A 15,608-nucleotide genomic window follows, 5' to 3' on the forward strand; every position below is an offset into this window, starting at 1 on the left:
TAAAATTGTTGCCATGTTTTTAGTAATGCCAATAAGGTCTGTCAACTTGCCCACACAATCTGTGAACAAGTTCCTTTAAGATCTTACATTTTCTTACTGCCGTGAACATTTAAGCTGATGTGACCTTAAACCTGACTCCAAGGTGTGTACAGTGGTCAAGTCAAAGTGGCAGCTGATAATTTCATTGCTTGGCACCGAGTGGTGATGGGTGATCCTCGACCTAGTTAGGAGAAGAGAAATCATAGGAAATATAAATCAAAGCAAAGTCAAATATATCAATATCTTTAGATATTTCCTGAAACACATGTTATTTAGATATATTTTGAAACAAATATAATGGGTTCATCATAACTTGTTTGAGGAAAAATGTTAAGAAAAACATGTTTTGATGTTTGCCATTAATACAATAGTTATCATGCATATGCATCTGTGGTGTTAATATATTGTGCTATATAACGCTCTCACATTGAAATTAACAAATATTTTCAATAACTCAATTAGGTTTTATTTAAAACAATCCATATAGAGCGGACGGTGCAATAGACTGCGGTGCATAGTTATTTATAATATAAGTTACACAGCCTCTGAATTCCCATGTATGATGAGATACAGAGACAATATTGTGCAAGAGAGTCGTGACTGGGCCAATGTTAAGTTAGAGCTTTGTCACAAAATGTCAACTAACCCTCAACCCACACTCCATGGGGTTCACACAATTGAAGTTTCATTATAATTCCCTTGAGAAATATGGACGTGGTTTAATCAGATACAATACAATCCTATAACATTATATGCAGACAAAGCACCACTCTGAATGACTAACCTTCAGAAAAATGACTCCATTATTATGACTCTGTGAAAATGTAGCAAAATGTATGTGTGAAAAGTATCCACTTCGATAAGCCTGTGCAATCTGCACAGGCTAATCACTGACAACACTCTGCCTAAACCAGATTTTTGCAAGAAGAGACTACCTAAATACAAAAAAAATACCATTAAAGCGGAAAGTGTCGTCCCAGATCAGCCTGTGTGGACGACACTTTAGGCACATGCGTTATCTTAGAGAAAAGCTCCATTGTAATTATTCAGTCAACAATTAAAGGAAACATTCACCAAAGGTGAGTCTCAATATAAGTTTTTTCTCAGCCTCATACATTTGAAAGAGCTCAGCAATGGACCTGTTGATTGTTGAATTGTGGGTGTTGTTGCTGCTTTTGCTTCTGCTGCTGCTGATGTTGCTATTGAGACTGAAGCAGCAATATCTGCATGTCTTACTGTTGTGACCTCTATTTCTCTCTGTGGCACTTCATCTTTAGCTTCGGTTGTTACACAAGAGACTGACGGACCTTTAAACATGAATGAAAAGAAAACTTGCAAATTTGTCTCAAATTAAACGCCACGCGTATTTCAAGTTCACTGACCAAAACACTCTATATTCCTTAAATGTTAACATTTTCTTTTAAAACAATCTCAAAGTTCCTTAGTAGATAACAATCTAAATGGTTCTGCATTGAAAATCCTCTGAAAGTTGTTAATTGAAACAAGAGATTCATAATGGCCCTAAAGCGCTTACCTGAGTTAAACATTAGACTTTGGTAGAAGACTCGACCTGGTGCAAGATCGGAATTCAATTTTGAACTTTGCTTAGATATTGTCAAGATGAACATTCTGAAAAAGTTTCATCAAGATTGAGACATGTATTTGACTTCTACTGCGGAAACAAGGATTTCAAAAGATTAACTAGTGGATGCATGTCACATAAATTAAAACACCTAAAATGAAAAGATAAACATTTTGACAAAGTGTCATCAAATCAACTCATAAATGTGGCCTTTAGAGTAGCAAGAAGATTTTTCTACTATAATAACTAGTGACCTAGTTTTTGGATGCACAATCCTTCATTCCAACTTGCCATTGTCAAGATATGCATTCTCTTAAAGTTTAATCAAGATTGAGTCATAAATGTGGCCTCTATATTGGCATCAAGGGTTTCTAAAGATTTGACCTGGTGACATAGTTACATAGTTTTTGGATGCAAGTGACCTCGATACAAAATCAGCCTATATATTGTCCAGATAAACATTCTTACCATCTAATGCAAAGGCAAAAATACAAGTGACCCCTTCATATAAATGGCAGTTTTATTACGATAATTACCTTTTATATGGAACTTTATTTTGTAAAGAGATAAAAAGTCAGTTTGCTTGGTGCCTATAGATAATTTGTATGTTGTTGCTCTTGATGGTCAATTTTAATTTAAGGGTTTAGCGTCAGGGGTTTTTTTTACTAAGAAAGTGACGTCGATATTCGGCGTCTTCCCCTACCAGAATTTTTCCCCTCAAAATACAATTTCCCCACCAAAAATATCATTTTTCACCAAAATATAATATTTTCTCTCAAAGAAATGTTTATTTTTCCTTTGGGCATTCGACAATTATCCAATTTGCACCATGTACAACGATCTTTCTCTCTCCAGACGAACACAAAACATCTGGGAATCCCAGTTATTCTAAATATAGCTCTTAAATTACGTCATGTAAACTGGGCAACTAATCGTAATAATCATGACTATTTTACTGGATACCGGTCTTGCGCGAGAAGGGTAATTCATCAATAAATTACCGGAAACCAGTCGAATTATCATCCGGGCTATGTGTAAGCCAAGATATTGGCGTTCTTACACAAACAAAATAAAACATTCGGACTCGGAAGATACTGAACGCATCGAGGCATTTTTTAAGAAAGAATCATCGAAAACCGTTATAACCCAGCAGGATTCTGAGGTAATCAACATCGAACATTGTGAAAGTGAAAGTAGACAATCGGCAGCTGCCGCTCATTTCCATTCCAATACTGTAGCAGATCAAGATCGTCAACCCATTCATCATGAAATTGAAATCACAAAATTGACATCGTCCCCCGGCCCCAGTACAGAAATATAGTTGAAAACATTTCCCATAATTAGATCTACACCTGCAACTTAATTTAGGACTTTGACTTTAATACGTGTTAAATGTGTTTAAGAACAAAAAGAACAGAGACAAGCCTCTTTTAATGAGTTATAGACATTGAAATTAACAGTTTTTATTTTTTCCCCTAATATGTCTCTTTCGCACTCTTTTTTCCCCTTTCACCCAGCGTCCAGCGTCTTCCCCTTTCTCTAAAAAAAAACCCTGAGCGTGAAACTGTTGAATCTTCTTCACATTTCTATATGAAATGCAATAGTTTCACACTTATTGAAATAAGATATACTGGTAAATTAAGTGAAGTGCAGAAAACTGAGTTTGCATTTGGGTTTAACCAATTTGTTACAGCTTGATTACATCAAAGTATTAAAGTTATAAGGGCCACATTCTGTGAATATTGGGCTTAATGCACGTGCAGTCTGCACAGGCTATTCAGGGACAAAACTTTTGGCCAAGACAGGATTTTCATGTAGAAGAGACATCCTTAAACAAAAAAATCCCCAAAAATGGAAAGTGTAGTCTATTATAAGCCTGTGCAGACTGCACAGGCTAATCTGGGGCGAGACTTAAACCAGCATGTGCATTAAGACCAGTTTTCCCAGAACTAGTCTTATTATGAATGGGCCTCATGGATGGTGGTCACAGCTGTGCCACAGTGATCCCTTTTCCAATGGCAAGGGACTTACCTGTTGTTTTATATATATTTATTTGGGGCTGTTATTCGGCCCCTTTTAAAATGTAACAAAATATAGATTTTTCCAAAATGAATAAAATAAACAATTGAAGGATTCCAAAACAAATATATTTTTTTTGCAATATTAAGTTCATTTTCCTAATCAGCTCTACAAGTTGAAACATAGCACATGAAATATTGAACACACTTTTATCCCCAATATTAAAGCAATTGTTAGTAAAAACAACCACAACACCAATTTCTCCATTTTACTTAAAACAACACAGTTTTTCAGAATCCTAAGGGCCCCAGCCCCAATCCAAAAGTGGTGAAACAAGCAAATTCGTTGAATTTATATCCCCCACCAATATCAAAATTGTGACAGAGGGATGGACTGACAGACAACGCCAATTCTATATCCCTCCACCTTTTAGTGCGGGAAGAGGGGGGGGGGGAGAGTAATTAATGTAAATGTACAAGAAACTAAGAATGGTTGGTGAACATGGGCCCAACATGTGTGTATTATAAGTATTTGGGAAAAATTAAAAACTTACAACATAACATTTTAGGCATATATTTTATTAATGAAATGCATTTATGTACAAACAAGTTTCATTAAAATGCACAAAAGAAGTTCCACAATATGCTTCAAGTTTTCTGGATGGACGGACAACGCCAAAACAAATCCTCCTCCAGATAAAATTATGACAGAAGGAAGGACAGACAAGTCAGCGACAATATGCTCTCACTTGTTGGAGCACAAAATCTCTAACCTGTAATTTTTAAGTACAAAGATGTATACATAATTTTGGAAAAAATGCTGGTCAGATAAGGGTTTAAGGAAAGGACCTTATATGAAGCATTTGTGTAACCTTGACCCTTGCATATAGTATATTGTGAGACGTTGACCTTAACCTTAGACATGAACCTTAACCCTAGACATGAATCTTACATACGACACACAGCAAGGAAGATGGAAAAGAATTATAGGTCAAAACAGAATCCACTGAGCATAGTAAAATAATGGCTAAGCAGTAAATATTTCTACAAATGTGTGACCTTTGATGTGTGACCTTGACTTGCGTCACAAACGCATAGGTCTTGCACTGCCTGATATTTGAGGACAATTACATCAGGCCATTTTGTGAATCAATTTAGTATGGCAGAATCCTTACCAAATAAGGCATATTTAATCAAAATGTGTGATTTTGATCTTTGTGTGTGACTTTGACCACGCACCTAGCAACCTGGATCTTATATTTGACACTCAGCTAGATACTGGAGAACAATTGGACAGTTATTACAGAATCCCTTGATGCATAGTAAAGAAATGACTAAATAATGTGTGACCTTGACCTTAGCCCCTAGCATTATAAGTGTTGAATGTGAAGCACCTCCAGATGATTGGCAACAACTATGGCAAGTTTCATGGCTCTGGCTCATGTGTTAAATAAAGATGCAGCCCTAAGCTTATATTATAAAGCATTTTTTTCAAGATACAAAGGGTCATAACTCCATTATTAACAAATAGTGTACAATGCCCATTACGGGTGCATCATCCTCTTATCCATATACATACTCATATCAAATTTCAATGAAATCAACCAAAGCACTTCCAAGATATAGCTCCAGACACAAAAGTGCCAGATGGACTGAAGGACGGACGGAAAGACGGATGGACAGACAACACCAATACAATATCCCTCCGCCTATGGCGGGGGATAACAAACTATTACTGGGACTTACCTGTTGAGATGTATTGCCTGTGTTGCAGTTGGGTAACATTTTTCTCTGGGACTGAACTTGTGAGGATAAGGTCCCTGTGAACAGATAGAAAGATCTTAACAAATCCCAGAAATATATTCAATGCATTCGGAAATGGCATCAGTTACATGGACCAAATATGAAACCAAGGGGTGTTGTGGTTTAACCAAATGTTTTTTCGAAGGTTTTACCTATATCAGTCAATGACCACAAGGGCCAGGTGCATTAATCAAACAAACTCTGTAGATGACCTCTAGATTATGCTCCATACCAAATATGGAACACTTGGGCTTTGAAGTTGCAGACAAAGATTTGTTGTCCCTAAATATGTTTATGTAAAACTGGGAAATCCTAGGGCTAAGCCAGTTAATCCCAGAGACATAATTTGGTAATATTTTGAGAGGACTCACTTTACACTGTTGCACACCAAACATTAAACCTCTTGGCTTTGGGTTTCAAAAACGAAGAAAACAAGATGTGTTTGTGAAACACAATGTCCCCCTATATGACGTTTGACCTTGAAGGATGACCTTGACTTTGTGAAGGATGACCTTGACCTTTCACCACTCAAAATGTGCAGCTCCATGAGATACACATGCATGCCAATTATCAAGTTGCTATCTTCAATATTGCAAAAGTATTCATAAAATAAGTGATTTGGGCCACAAATATTTGACCTCTGACCTTGAAGGATGACCTTGACCTTTCACCACTCAAAATGTGCAGCTCCATGAGATACACATGCATGCCAAATATCAAGTTGCTATCTTCAATATTGCAAAAGTATTCATAAAATGAGCGATTTTGGCCACATATAATTGACCTCTGACCTTGAAGGATGACCTTGACCTTGAACTTTCACCACTCAAAATGTGGAGCTTCATGAGATACACATGCATGTCAAATATGAAGTTGCTATCTTCAATATAGCAAAAGTTATTGCAAAATGTTAAAGTTGGCGCAAACAGACCAACAGACAGACCAACAGACAGGGCAAAAACAATATGTCCCCCACTACTATAGTGGGGGACATAAAAATGAACACCCAAGAAACATTCCTGTGAGGTTTCATTTAATTCTTTCATGTGCTTCAGGAGAAAATGTCCCTTGACAAAAAGTTGACAAACAGAAATAAATACATTGCAAAAGGATGGACAGCAGATACCATGGTATCCAAAATGCATCCACAGTTTCAGGCCTCTAGTAGCAAAAAAAAACTGTCAAAAAACATCACTTCAATTATGTCAAAGATATCAAATCAAAATATGGAGGTTTCCAAGTTCACATGCTTTTTTAAATAACTGCAAAGTTTCAATCCCTCTTGCACAATACTTTTTTTAGCTAGGGTGGCCACACAAGGGAAAGAGATGGACGAAAGGATGGAAGGACAGACAAAATCACAGATGAGGGCAAATCTTTATACCCCCCCCCCCTTACCTCATATAGTGGGGACATTAATGTCCATACTCTACCAAAATTATTTGGATGACTCTGAAACTGTTTGCATAACAACCTACCTTGTAGATGAGGTAGTCTTGGTCCCTGAGCAGGGAAGTTTTGAGTTCCATGGATAGACTGGCTGTACCCTGGGGGTAGGAGCTTTACCCAAAATTCCTGACCCAAGAGCTTGACACCTTTACCAAGGCATTGTCCTTGGATGTGGGGGCCCAACTGACCAGAAGGCCTGTTGTTATTCAGCTGTGTAAAGATGTGTGATTGTATGGGGTCCTGTAGGAACCAGAAAATCTAGAAAATCCCGGAATTTTATCAGTTTTTAATAGACCTCTACACAAACAAGAGCAGTCAGAGGACAGCACGCTCGGCTATTCGAGTGCTTGACAGTATAACGTAATCCATCAGGGGGAAATTGTTCATATTCAATAAGGTCAAGGTAATATAGTCCTATTCTAAGTGGCAGAGGACCATAATTGAAACATATTGATCCCTTATGTTTTAAAGAAGTTGTACTTTATAGACGATTCTGAGTTCAGGTATATTTTCTACAATCTCTTTAACATTTGTAAAGACATAAAACAAACTAATAAGATTTTATTTTAAGTTTGATAGCAATAGCTTGGGTGGGATGGTTGGACAATCCTTCCAAAATAAAGTAAATAAATATTTGTGGATTTTTTTTACTATGTTTCAAAGAAAAAAAATCTTTTTGGGTGTTGGGGGGGGGGGGGGGTTGGGTGGGGATAGAGAGAGGGGGTATAATGTGGGTGTGTGGTCATTTATTAGATGATCTTTCAAAAATAAAAAAAAGGAAAAAAATATTTTTTTTTTATTTATTAATTTTTTTTTTTTTTGGGGGGGGGGATTCTGGGGTGGGGCGTGGGGGATGGTTTTGGTGGAGTCATTGTGTTATGTCAGGTAAGTGTTGTTATGTCAAAGTATGAATCAAATCTGATCCTTAATAAAGAAGTTATGGCAATTTAATTAAAATTTATTAATTTGACCTTGAGAGTCAAGGTCATTCAAAGGTCAATGTCAAATTAAGGTCATTCAAAGGTCAATGTCAAATTCAACTTGCCAGGTACAGTACCTTCATGATAATTAGAAAGTATTTGAAGTTTGAAAGCAATAGCCTTGATACTTAAGAAGTAAAGTGGATCTAAACACAACATTTAACAAAATATTCCAAGTTACGAAGACAAAAAAGCGCCATAATTCCATTAAAATGCCAACCAGAGTTATGCAACTTGCCCTGTACAGTCCCCTTATGACAGTTTTCCAAGTCTGAAAGCAATAGCTATGATACTTAAGAGTAAAATGCACCAAAACACAAAACTTAACCAAATGTTAAAGTATCTAAGTATAAAAGGGGCCATAATTCTGTCAAAATGCCATTAAGAGTTACATAACTTTGCCTGCACAGTCCCCTTACGATAGTTAGTGAGTGTTGCAAGTATGTAAACAATAGCTTTGATACTTTAGGAATAAAGTGAACCTAAACACAAAACTTAACCAAAGTTTCAATTTTCTACATATAAAAAGGGAACATAGTTCTTACAAAATGCTTGATATAGTTGTCTGCTCTTGATTATAGATTGTGGTCATGTTGGTCAAGATGTATGCAAAATATAAAAGCAATATTACAATGAACATAGAAAATATTTGATGTGGTACGCAAACTTTAACATAGATTTATCAATAGTATGCATATTCTAAGTGGAAAAAGAGCCATAATTCTTACAAAATGCCTGTTACAGTTGTCTGCTCCTGTTTATAGATTGGGGTCATGTTGGTAAAGAAGTATACTCAATATGAAAGCAATATGTTAAGAGACATAACAAATATTTGAGGTGGTACGCAAACTTTAACATAAATTTATCAATAATATGCATATTCTAAGTGAAAAAAGGACCATAATTCTTACAAAATGCTTGATAAAGTTGTCCGCTCTTATTTAAAGGTTGCGTTCATGTTGCTTAAGAAGTATGCAAAATATAAAAGCAGAATCATTGAGAGAATGGACATGAACATTATTTCATGACCATTCAATTAACAAGTTATATGGCTGACCATATCCCAAAGCAAAATATGTTTTTTTTTTTAATTCTTTGAAGAAAACAACATCTTCTAATCTGTATAAAAATACTATAAGCTAAAAGGTGTAATTGCTTTCTAGTCAAACAAGAATTTGTTACCATTGTGACAAAAATATCACCCAATGGTGAAAGTCATAATATGTAGCATGATGTTATAGATTGTCTTAGTTTTGTAATTTTCAGTGAAGTTTGATACAAAATGCACATGCACAACCTCATATGAGAATGAAAATACCTAAAAGTTTGAATGCTGAACGTTGAATTTGAACAGCCACAGGCCACCGACATTTAGAAAGACCGACAGACATCCATCCAATGTGACTCCAATATACACCAATTAACAGGGGTATAATTAATAAATATCTACAGGGCATATTCTTACTCCAGCAGCATATTTGTATACTTAAAACTTGGACAGGTGGTTATTAACAATTTTAATTTAAAGATATTCTTATTTAAAATAAATGCAGATAATTATTTCATAGAATGTTGACTGCATTTCAATAACTGTTTAATTTAAATAATTTAATAAGTATTTTGCTTAATTTATGCAAGGGGAATTTTGTTAATATACAAGTGAAAACACATAAAAAAAATTTGGTTTAGAGGCTGAATTTTGGAACAAAAATGAATGAATATATGCCCTAACCCTTAATGATTAAAACTGATATCAAATCAACTCTTATATATGTATTTATTTACTCAGTTTGACTTATTTAAAAACACAAAATTCCAAATTGGTAAAAGAAACTTTTCTTCAGAAAGGTCAGAAAAATGTTACGTAAACTTATTGTGCAACTCAACACTCTTTAAAAACCGGGCTAAATGCATAAGCGTAAAAAGTCCTTCAAGATTGGCCTGTGCAGTCTGCACAAACTCATCAGCCATGACACTTTCCGCTTTTAAGGAATTTTCATTTAAAGGCCTATTCGGAAAGTGTGGTCACTGATAAGAGCGACAGACTTAACACCTTTATCTGGGACAACACTTTAGGCACATGCATTAAGCCCTGTTTTCCCAGAGTGCAGCTGAAATACTTCCTGTTTTTGTTGCTGTTGCTGCTGCGATAGGGCCATAGCCAGAGATTGTGTGAGTCTTGACGACAAAGTCACAGCCCTGAACAGGGAATGTAGGACAACACTGCTCCTCAGTCATGTTCACATTATTGGAGAGCAACATATGGAGGTCAGTCACGTAAACAGGCGAGTCACTCAGCGCCTGCTCTATCTGTGGATCAGATTGTTTCACCTCGAGTGACTCGTCGGATGAAAGTTGAACTCACCAAGGCTCAGCTGTTGGAAGTGTTGCCATATTTATCTGTACATTAAAAAACAGGAATAACTTAAGCACTTTTAAACGTGACACTTAACCACTTCAAATATGACGCAATACAACATTTTGCTAACGAATACTTACAAATTTAGATTCAGTGCTATAAATATAAATTGTACTTATGTTCAACTTATAGAGCTGAATAAGGAAATGATCTCATGTCACAACCTATTAAAAACAGTATTTGTTTTGGCAAACATTTAATTGGGAATTAAATCAGTAATTATCGAAAAATATGTAAAAGACTTTTTGAGATTAGGAATGCTTTGACCAAATAAATAACACTGTAAGGTCTCACTTGAAGCTCAAGATGCAGAGATGACATTCTAGCCTCGCTGATATTGCTAAGGGCCCAGTTTGAGTTCTACCTAACATCGGGTTGAGAGCCAAAGGGCATACTGGACCACACAACAAAACTGCTGTCATTTTTCAACGCCTTCTCAAGCGCCAACTCAATGCCAGGCTGTTTAGGATTGGAGTGGGAAGTTACAAACCCTGATGGGTTCACCTTTAGCACCTTGTTTCAGCTGTTGGTCAAACTTCCCGCCTGAGGCATGGCCATGGATGCTCTGAGTGTTCACAACAAAGTCGGTGCTGCCTTTCTTTGTTCGCAACTGCTTCAAAAGTGCGTTCTCTTTGGACAGTTTGGACACCTGTGAGGACAAACCGGGACTGTCCGTAAAGTTACGACTGTCCAGGAGTATCCCAGTGGTAAGCATACGCTTCCGACTAAAACTCTACAAATATTCCTTGATGTTCATTTGTTACTTTCCGTTGTATTGTTTGTCCCAAAAAGAATGGAACGAGTTATCCAACTTTGTATTTTATCGTGATATTAGTTGTGAAGTCCAACATTGAGAACTGACTGGACATGTTGCCATAACTGCTGCAATAAGTCCTTGTGTCTGTAACGGTTGTCTCATCTCCGGCACTCGGGTCTAACAAACCAATTAGGCTCAAGTGCGGATCACTCGACACGAACATTGTGGTTGTTGAGAACCATGTATGAAAACTCTTTGTGCTCAAAATTTTCTATAGGAGGAATTTGTTCAACGATGCTGACCCTTTGAAGCTGGATGTCAAATGGGAGAAGCTAAGGGTCAGGGGAGGGGTCGTGCTTGACTTGAGGCTTCTGCGGTCCCGACTGGTACCGTTGCCGTACCAACTCTATATCAAAACCGGGGCTCTCCTGAAAACATGGGAAATATGAAATAGTAATAAAGGTTTATATTACAATCTATAACAAACTATGTCTCTTGATAAGAGTTGAAGTTTTTTAGAGGCAAAACTTCATTCTCATGAATTTTGAACTTGGCATTTCACTGGTTCCTTGTCCAAAATAACACGACAATTGATTCAATCAAACCATATCGTACTCAAACATCATTTTAATTGTTGGTCAATACTTTATTATTCTGTCAATTCATAATTAATATTTTTAACTTTTTTTGTTACTGTCCGCTACAATGCAATCCCCAGACATGAAAAGGCTGCGTCCCCCCATATCACTGGACTGTAATACGGCCAGCCTTTCACCAGACAGTTGTCTTATTTGCTGAGCAGTAGCTGTAACGTTGAGCGAACCAATATGGAATATGCAAACTGCACAGGCTAATCTGGGACAACACCTTACACACATGCATTAAGTCCTGTTTTCCCATGCAACCTTAAATTGTTGCCATTGCATGCATGAAAACTAACTCTAAAGCTTTTATTACACTGTTCTGGGAATGAGGCCGGGGTCCTTCTTATTGAGAACAAATACATTCCATGGAATCATATTTATAAGCTTTATTAAATATCTCACAACTTTATAAAAACTCAAGGCCTTATGAGGATGACAGAAATTCTCGGGGTGTTGTGTAACTGAGGTTCCTGTATGATAAGATGGAAAGCATCAAGCTGAAGAAGAGTTTGGGTTTAAAACAAATCCTGCTGGTTAAATCATATCATTCTTGTCAATTTCATCTTTAACATTCTTAATACACAGGTTACACTGTAAACCATTATTATTGAGGGACATTAATTATGTTGATTTTAAGGGTTCACTGATCCACAAATTTATCACACACAGAAAAATAACTGACACAAATTCATCATTTATTTTTCTGAACTGAGAAATCCACAAAATAAACTAATGTGTCCGTAAAGGTCTTTTTGACCACGAAATTTCCGATGAATATATATATATGAGTTTACACTATACAAACAAGTAAAGAGGATATTTTATCTTAAGTAAATTCATACTTTTCTTTTCCACCTCATCTTTTTTCAATTCTTAATACATAGGGAATACATAAGCATGTCTTTTCCTGGCGTATTTATGGGTATGTGAAACGGACCCATACGCAAAGCGTTTTTCTTTCTTTAACAAGGGCTGTTTGTAAAACATGCATGCCCCCAATATGGGCTGTCAGTTGTAGTGGCAGCCATGGTGTTAATACGTTTTTTGTCACTGTGACCTTGACCTTTGACCTAGTGACCTAAAAATCAATAGGGATCATCTGCCAGTCATGATCAAGGTATCTATGAAGTTTGATGATCCTAGGCCTAGGAGTATTCTTGAGACATCATTCGGAAACAATTTTACTGTGTCGAGTTACCGTGACCTTGAACCTTGACCTAGTGACCTGAAAATCAGAAGGGGTCATCTGCGAGTCATGATCAATGTACCTATGAAGTTTCATGATCCTAGGAGTAAGCAGTCTTGAGTTATCATCAGGAAACTATTTTACTGTGTCCAAGTCACCGTGACCTTGACCTTTAACCTAGTGACCTGACTGTTTCAGTCACTGTGACCTTGACCTTTAACCTAGTGACCTGAAAATCAATAGGGGTCATCTGCCAGTCATGATCAATGTACCTATGAAGTTTCATGATCCTAGACCTGAGCGTTCTTTAATTATCATCAGGACACTATCTGGTGGACGGACAGAAGGACCGACAGACTAACAGGCCGACATGTGCAAAACAATATACCCCCTCTTCTTCAAAAGGGGGGCATAATAAGTGCCATATGATTAATATGTCTCAATTATATTTCAATAAGATCTAAAAAAAGTATATTACTAGCATAATATGATTTTATTCTTTTAATTTTAAGTATTAGAAATAGTTATATTAAGTTTGTTTTTCTGATATCAATGGACTTTTCGCACGAAAAAAATAAATATCCCAAAATTGCATTTTTTCCCAAATTGGCCATGAAAAGGCCTGATAATTAAAACGTCTTTGTTACCTTCTGTGTATTCAGGTCATCCTTGTCCACCACATCCTCAGCATCCTTGTCCTGACTCAGCAGCGACTGGAGCAGCAAAATAGCTTGATGTTTTTCTTGCATGTATATTTAGGATTCACACAAATTGATATAAATGTAATGAAAATCAATATCAGATGTTCAACAGCATAAAATATGGCAAATTAATAAATCTCACATCAAGTGTTACCTTTCTGTAAACATTGCGTAAAATTCCAATATATGCGCCTCCAAAGATTACTTAAACAATATTTTATATAAAATATTTTATATAGAAAACATACTTGGAAGAAAAAACAAAACAAATAAAATATTTTACACACTACAAATTAAAAACCCTACAGAAAACTCCAAAATCCAAAATAAATGGCAAGTCCTTTTTGGAGAAAATGAACTTAATTGGAAACACATATTTACCATGCCATATAAAGCAACTATTGAAAGCACACTGAGAAATTTTCAATATAAATACATCCATAGAATTATAGCTACAAATAAATATCTCTTTAAATGCAAATTATCTAACTCAAATCTGTGTGATTTCTGCAGTGAAAACATTGAAACTATAGAACATCTTTTCTGGGAGTGCAAACACATCCAGCCTATTTGGAATCAATTAATATCTTTTCTTGAACAACATCAACTAAACGTTAAACTATCTTTCTTAAATGTAAGTTTCGGAATTAACTCATTGAAATCAATAGACTGTAATAATATTGTGAATTTTATGGTTATATTGATGAAATATTTTATCTTAAACATGAAGTACAAAAAACAAGTACCTAATTTTAATTGTTTTGTCCATAGTCTTAAACTAAAAATCCAGATTGAGAAAGAAATAGCCCTCATAAATGACACATTACAAATCTTTGAACAAAAATGGAATCGGATTAAATTCTCATAATGTTTTGTCCACTTATATACATTTCACTCTAATGCTAGTTTATCTCTCTAAAATAGTTTTGTTTATTTTTTTTATTATTATTATTTTTTTTTTTCAATCTGACAAGACCATTGTAAATATACAACAAAACACACAAGCCCAGTATGCTTTCTTCCGCCTTTACACAACTTATCATTTTTCATAACTATTCCTCTGTTGTTCTTTTCTTTTCTCTCTAAAAAAATATATATTATATTAGCATATCTTGTATAACATGTCTGAACTTTATTGCTTTGTACAATCACTATGTTGTATGATCATATACATGTTTACATTGTATGTATGATATTGAATAAAAAAAAAAAAAATATTTTATATAAAAAATATTCATCCATATACATTTCATACATGGCATGGTGTTTATAGAAATGAAAGTCTAAAAATAGCCTTAGTTGCTATGTACATGTGCATTTATGTACAAATATGAAATTTTCAGTTGAAATGCTTTGTTTTTTCATGCACAGTTTACAAGAACTAAATGTTAGGACCATAATGACACAAATGTTATGACAACATAACATAATATGCATTACATCTAATGTTCTCACAAAAACCCTCGCAGTGTGTAATTAGATAACAATATGTTCACATAAATTATTTGTATCTTTAACTACACATTTAATGTTGTATTGTAACATCACACACTACTATGTTTGTATGCTAAACAACACATGGTAATTGAAATACTAATTACAACAACTCATACATACATGTACACACTATTCCACTCTGAACACCAGGATTGTGTCGCTACTCCACTGTCCCACAATGATGGATGATGTGGTGCTGCTGTAGCAGACTGACCATGGCCAGCTCACTCCATCCTCCTCAGTAGCCAGCGTAGCCAGCTTACTCTCTCCCTCCCAGCCCACCTGTAATACAGTGTGGGACCAGTTTCCACAGACCAGCACCTGGCCTGCAGGGGTCACATGTAGATCAGATGGGCGCTCTAGTGCTGTGTCTGTGTATGTAGCCAGGAGTGTGCCATCCCTGGCCAGGGTGAGAAGCTTGTCCTGCCCATGGCTGATGATGTACAGCCTGTCTCCTGTGGGACTCACAGCACACTTCAATACTGCAAAACAGAGTAACATCAAGATATTGAATTACTGTCAATGTTAAATAA

At 35.9% G+C, this 15,608-nt stretch overlaps 2 protein-coding genes and 1 long non-coding RNA gene across 15 annotated transcripts in view; all 3 read right to left on the reverse strand.

Annotated features, from left to right (window-relative positions):
- LOC127864178 (uncharacterized) overlaps positions 1 to 15,608 on the reverse strand; it is a 677,094-nt gene that overhangs the window by 618,334 nt on the left and 43,152 nt on the right. The gene's annotated exons all lie outside the window — the stretch shown is intronic.
- LOC127864195 (uncharacterized) lies at positions 84 to 7,129 on the reverse strand. Of its 2 annotated transcripts, XM_052403903.1 has the most exons (5): positions 6,921 to 7,129; positions 5,386 to 5,459; positions 1,574 to 1,668; positions 1,155 to 1,346; positions 84 to 220 (listed from the first exon to the last, which is right to left on the reverse strand). In XM_052403903.1, the coding sequence occupies exons 1-5, from the start codon at positions 6,969 to 6,971 to the stop codon at positions 156 to 158; spliced, it is 477 nt and encodes a 158-aa protein (XP_052259863.1). In that variant the 5' UTR covers positions 6,972 to 7,129; the 3' UTR covers positions 84 to 155. The 2 variants fall into 2 exon arrangements, 1 of the variants encoding a protein (XP_052259863.1); XR_008041561.1 differs by lacking the exon at positions 1,574 to 1,668.
- On the reverse strand, positions 8,232 to 15,541 carry LOC127864203 (uncharacterized). The gene is made up of 4 exons (XR_008041567.1): positions 15,196 to 15,541; positions 13,525 to 13,590; positions 10,585 to 11,475; positions 8,232 to 10,271 (listed from the first exon to the last, which is right to left on the reverse strand). It is a non-coding gene; the product is annotated as an uncharacterized LOC127864203 (long non-coding RNA).

This window comes from Dreissena polymorpha, chromosome 1, assembly GCF_020536995.1.
Source record: "Dreissena polymorpha isolate Duluth1 chromosome 1, UMN_Dpol_1.0, whole genome shotgun sequence".
Classification (NCBI taxonomy): Eukaryota; Metazoa; Mollusca; class Bivalvia; order Myida; family Dreissenidae; genus Dreissena; species Dreissena polymorpha.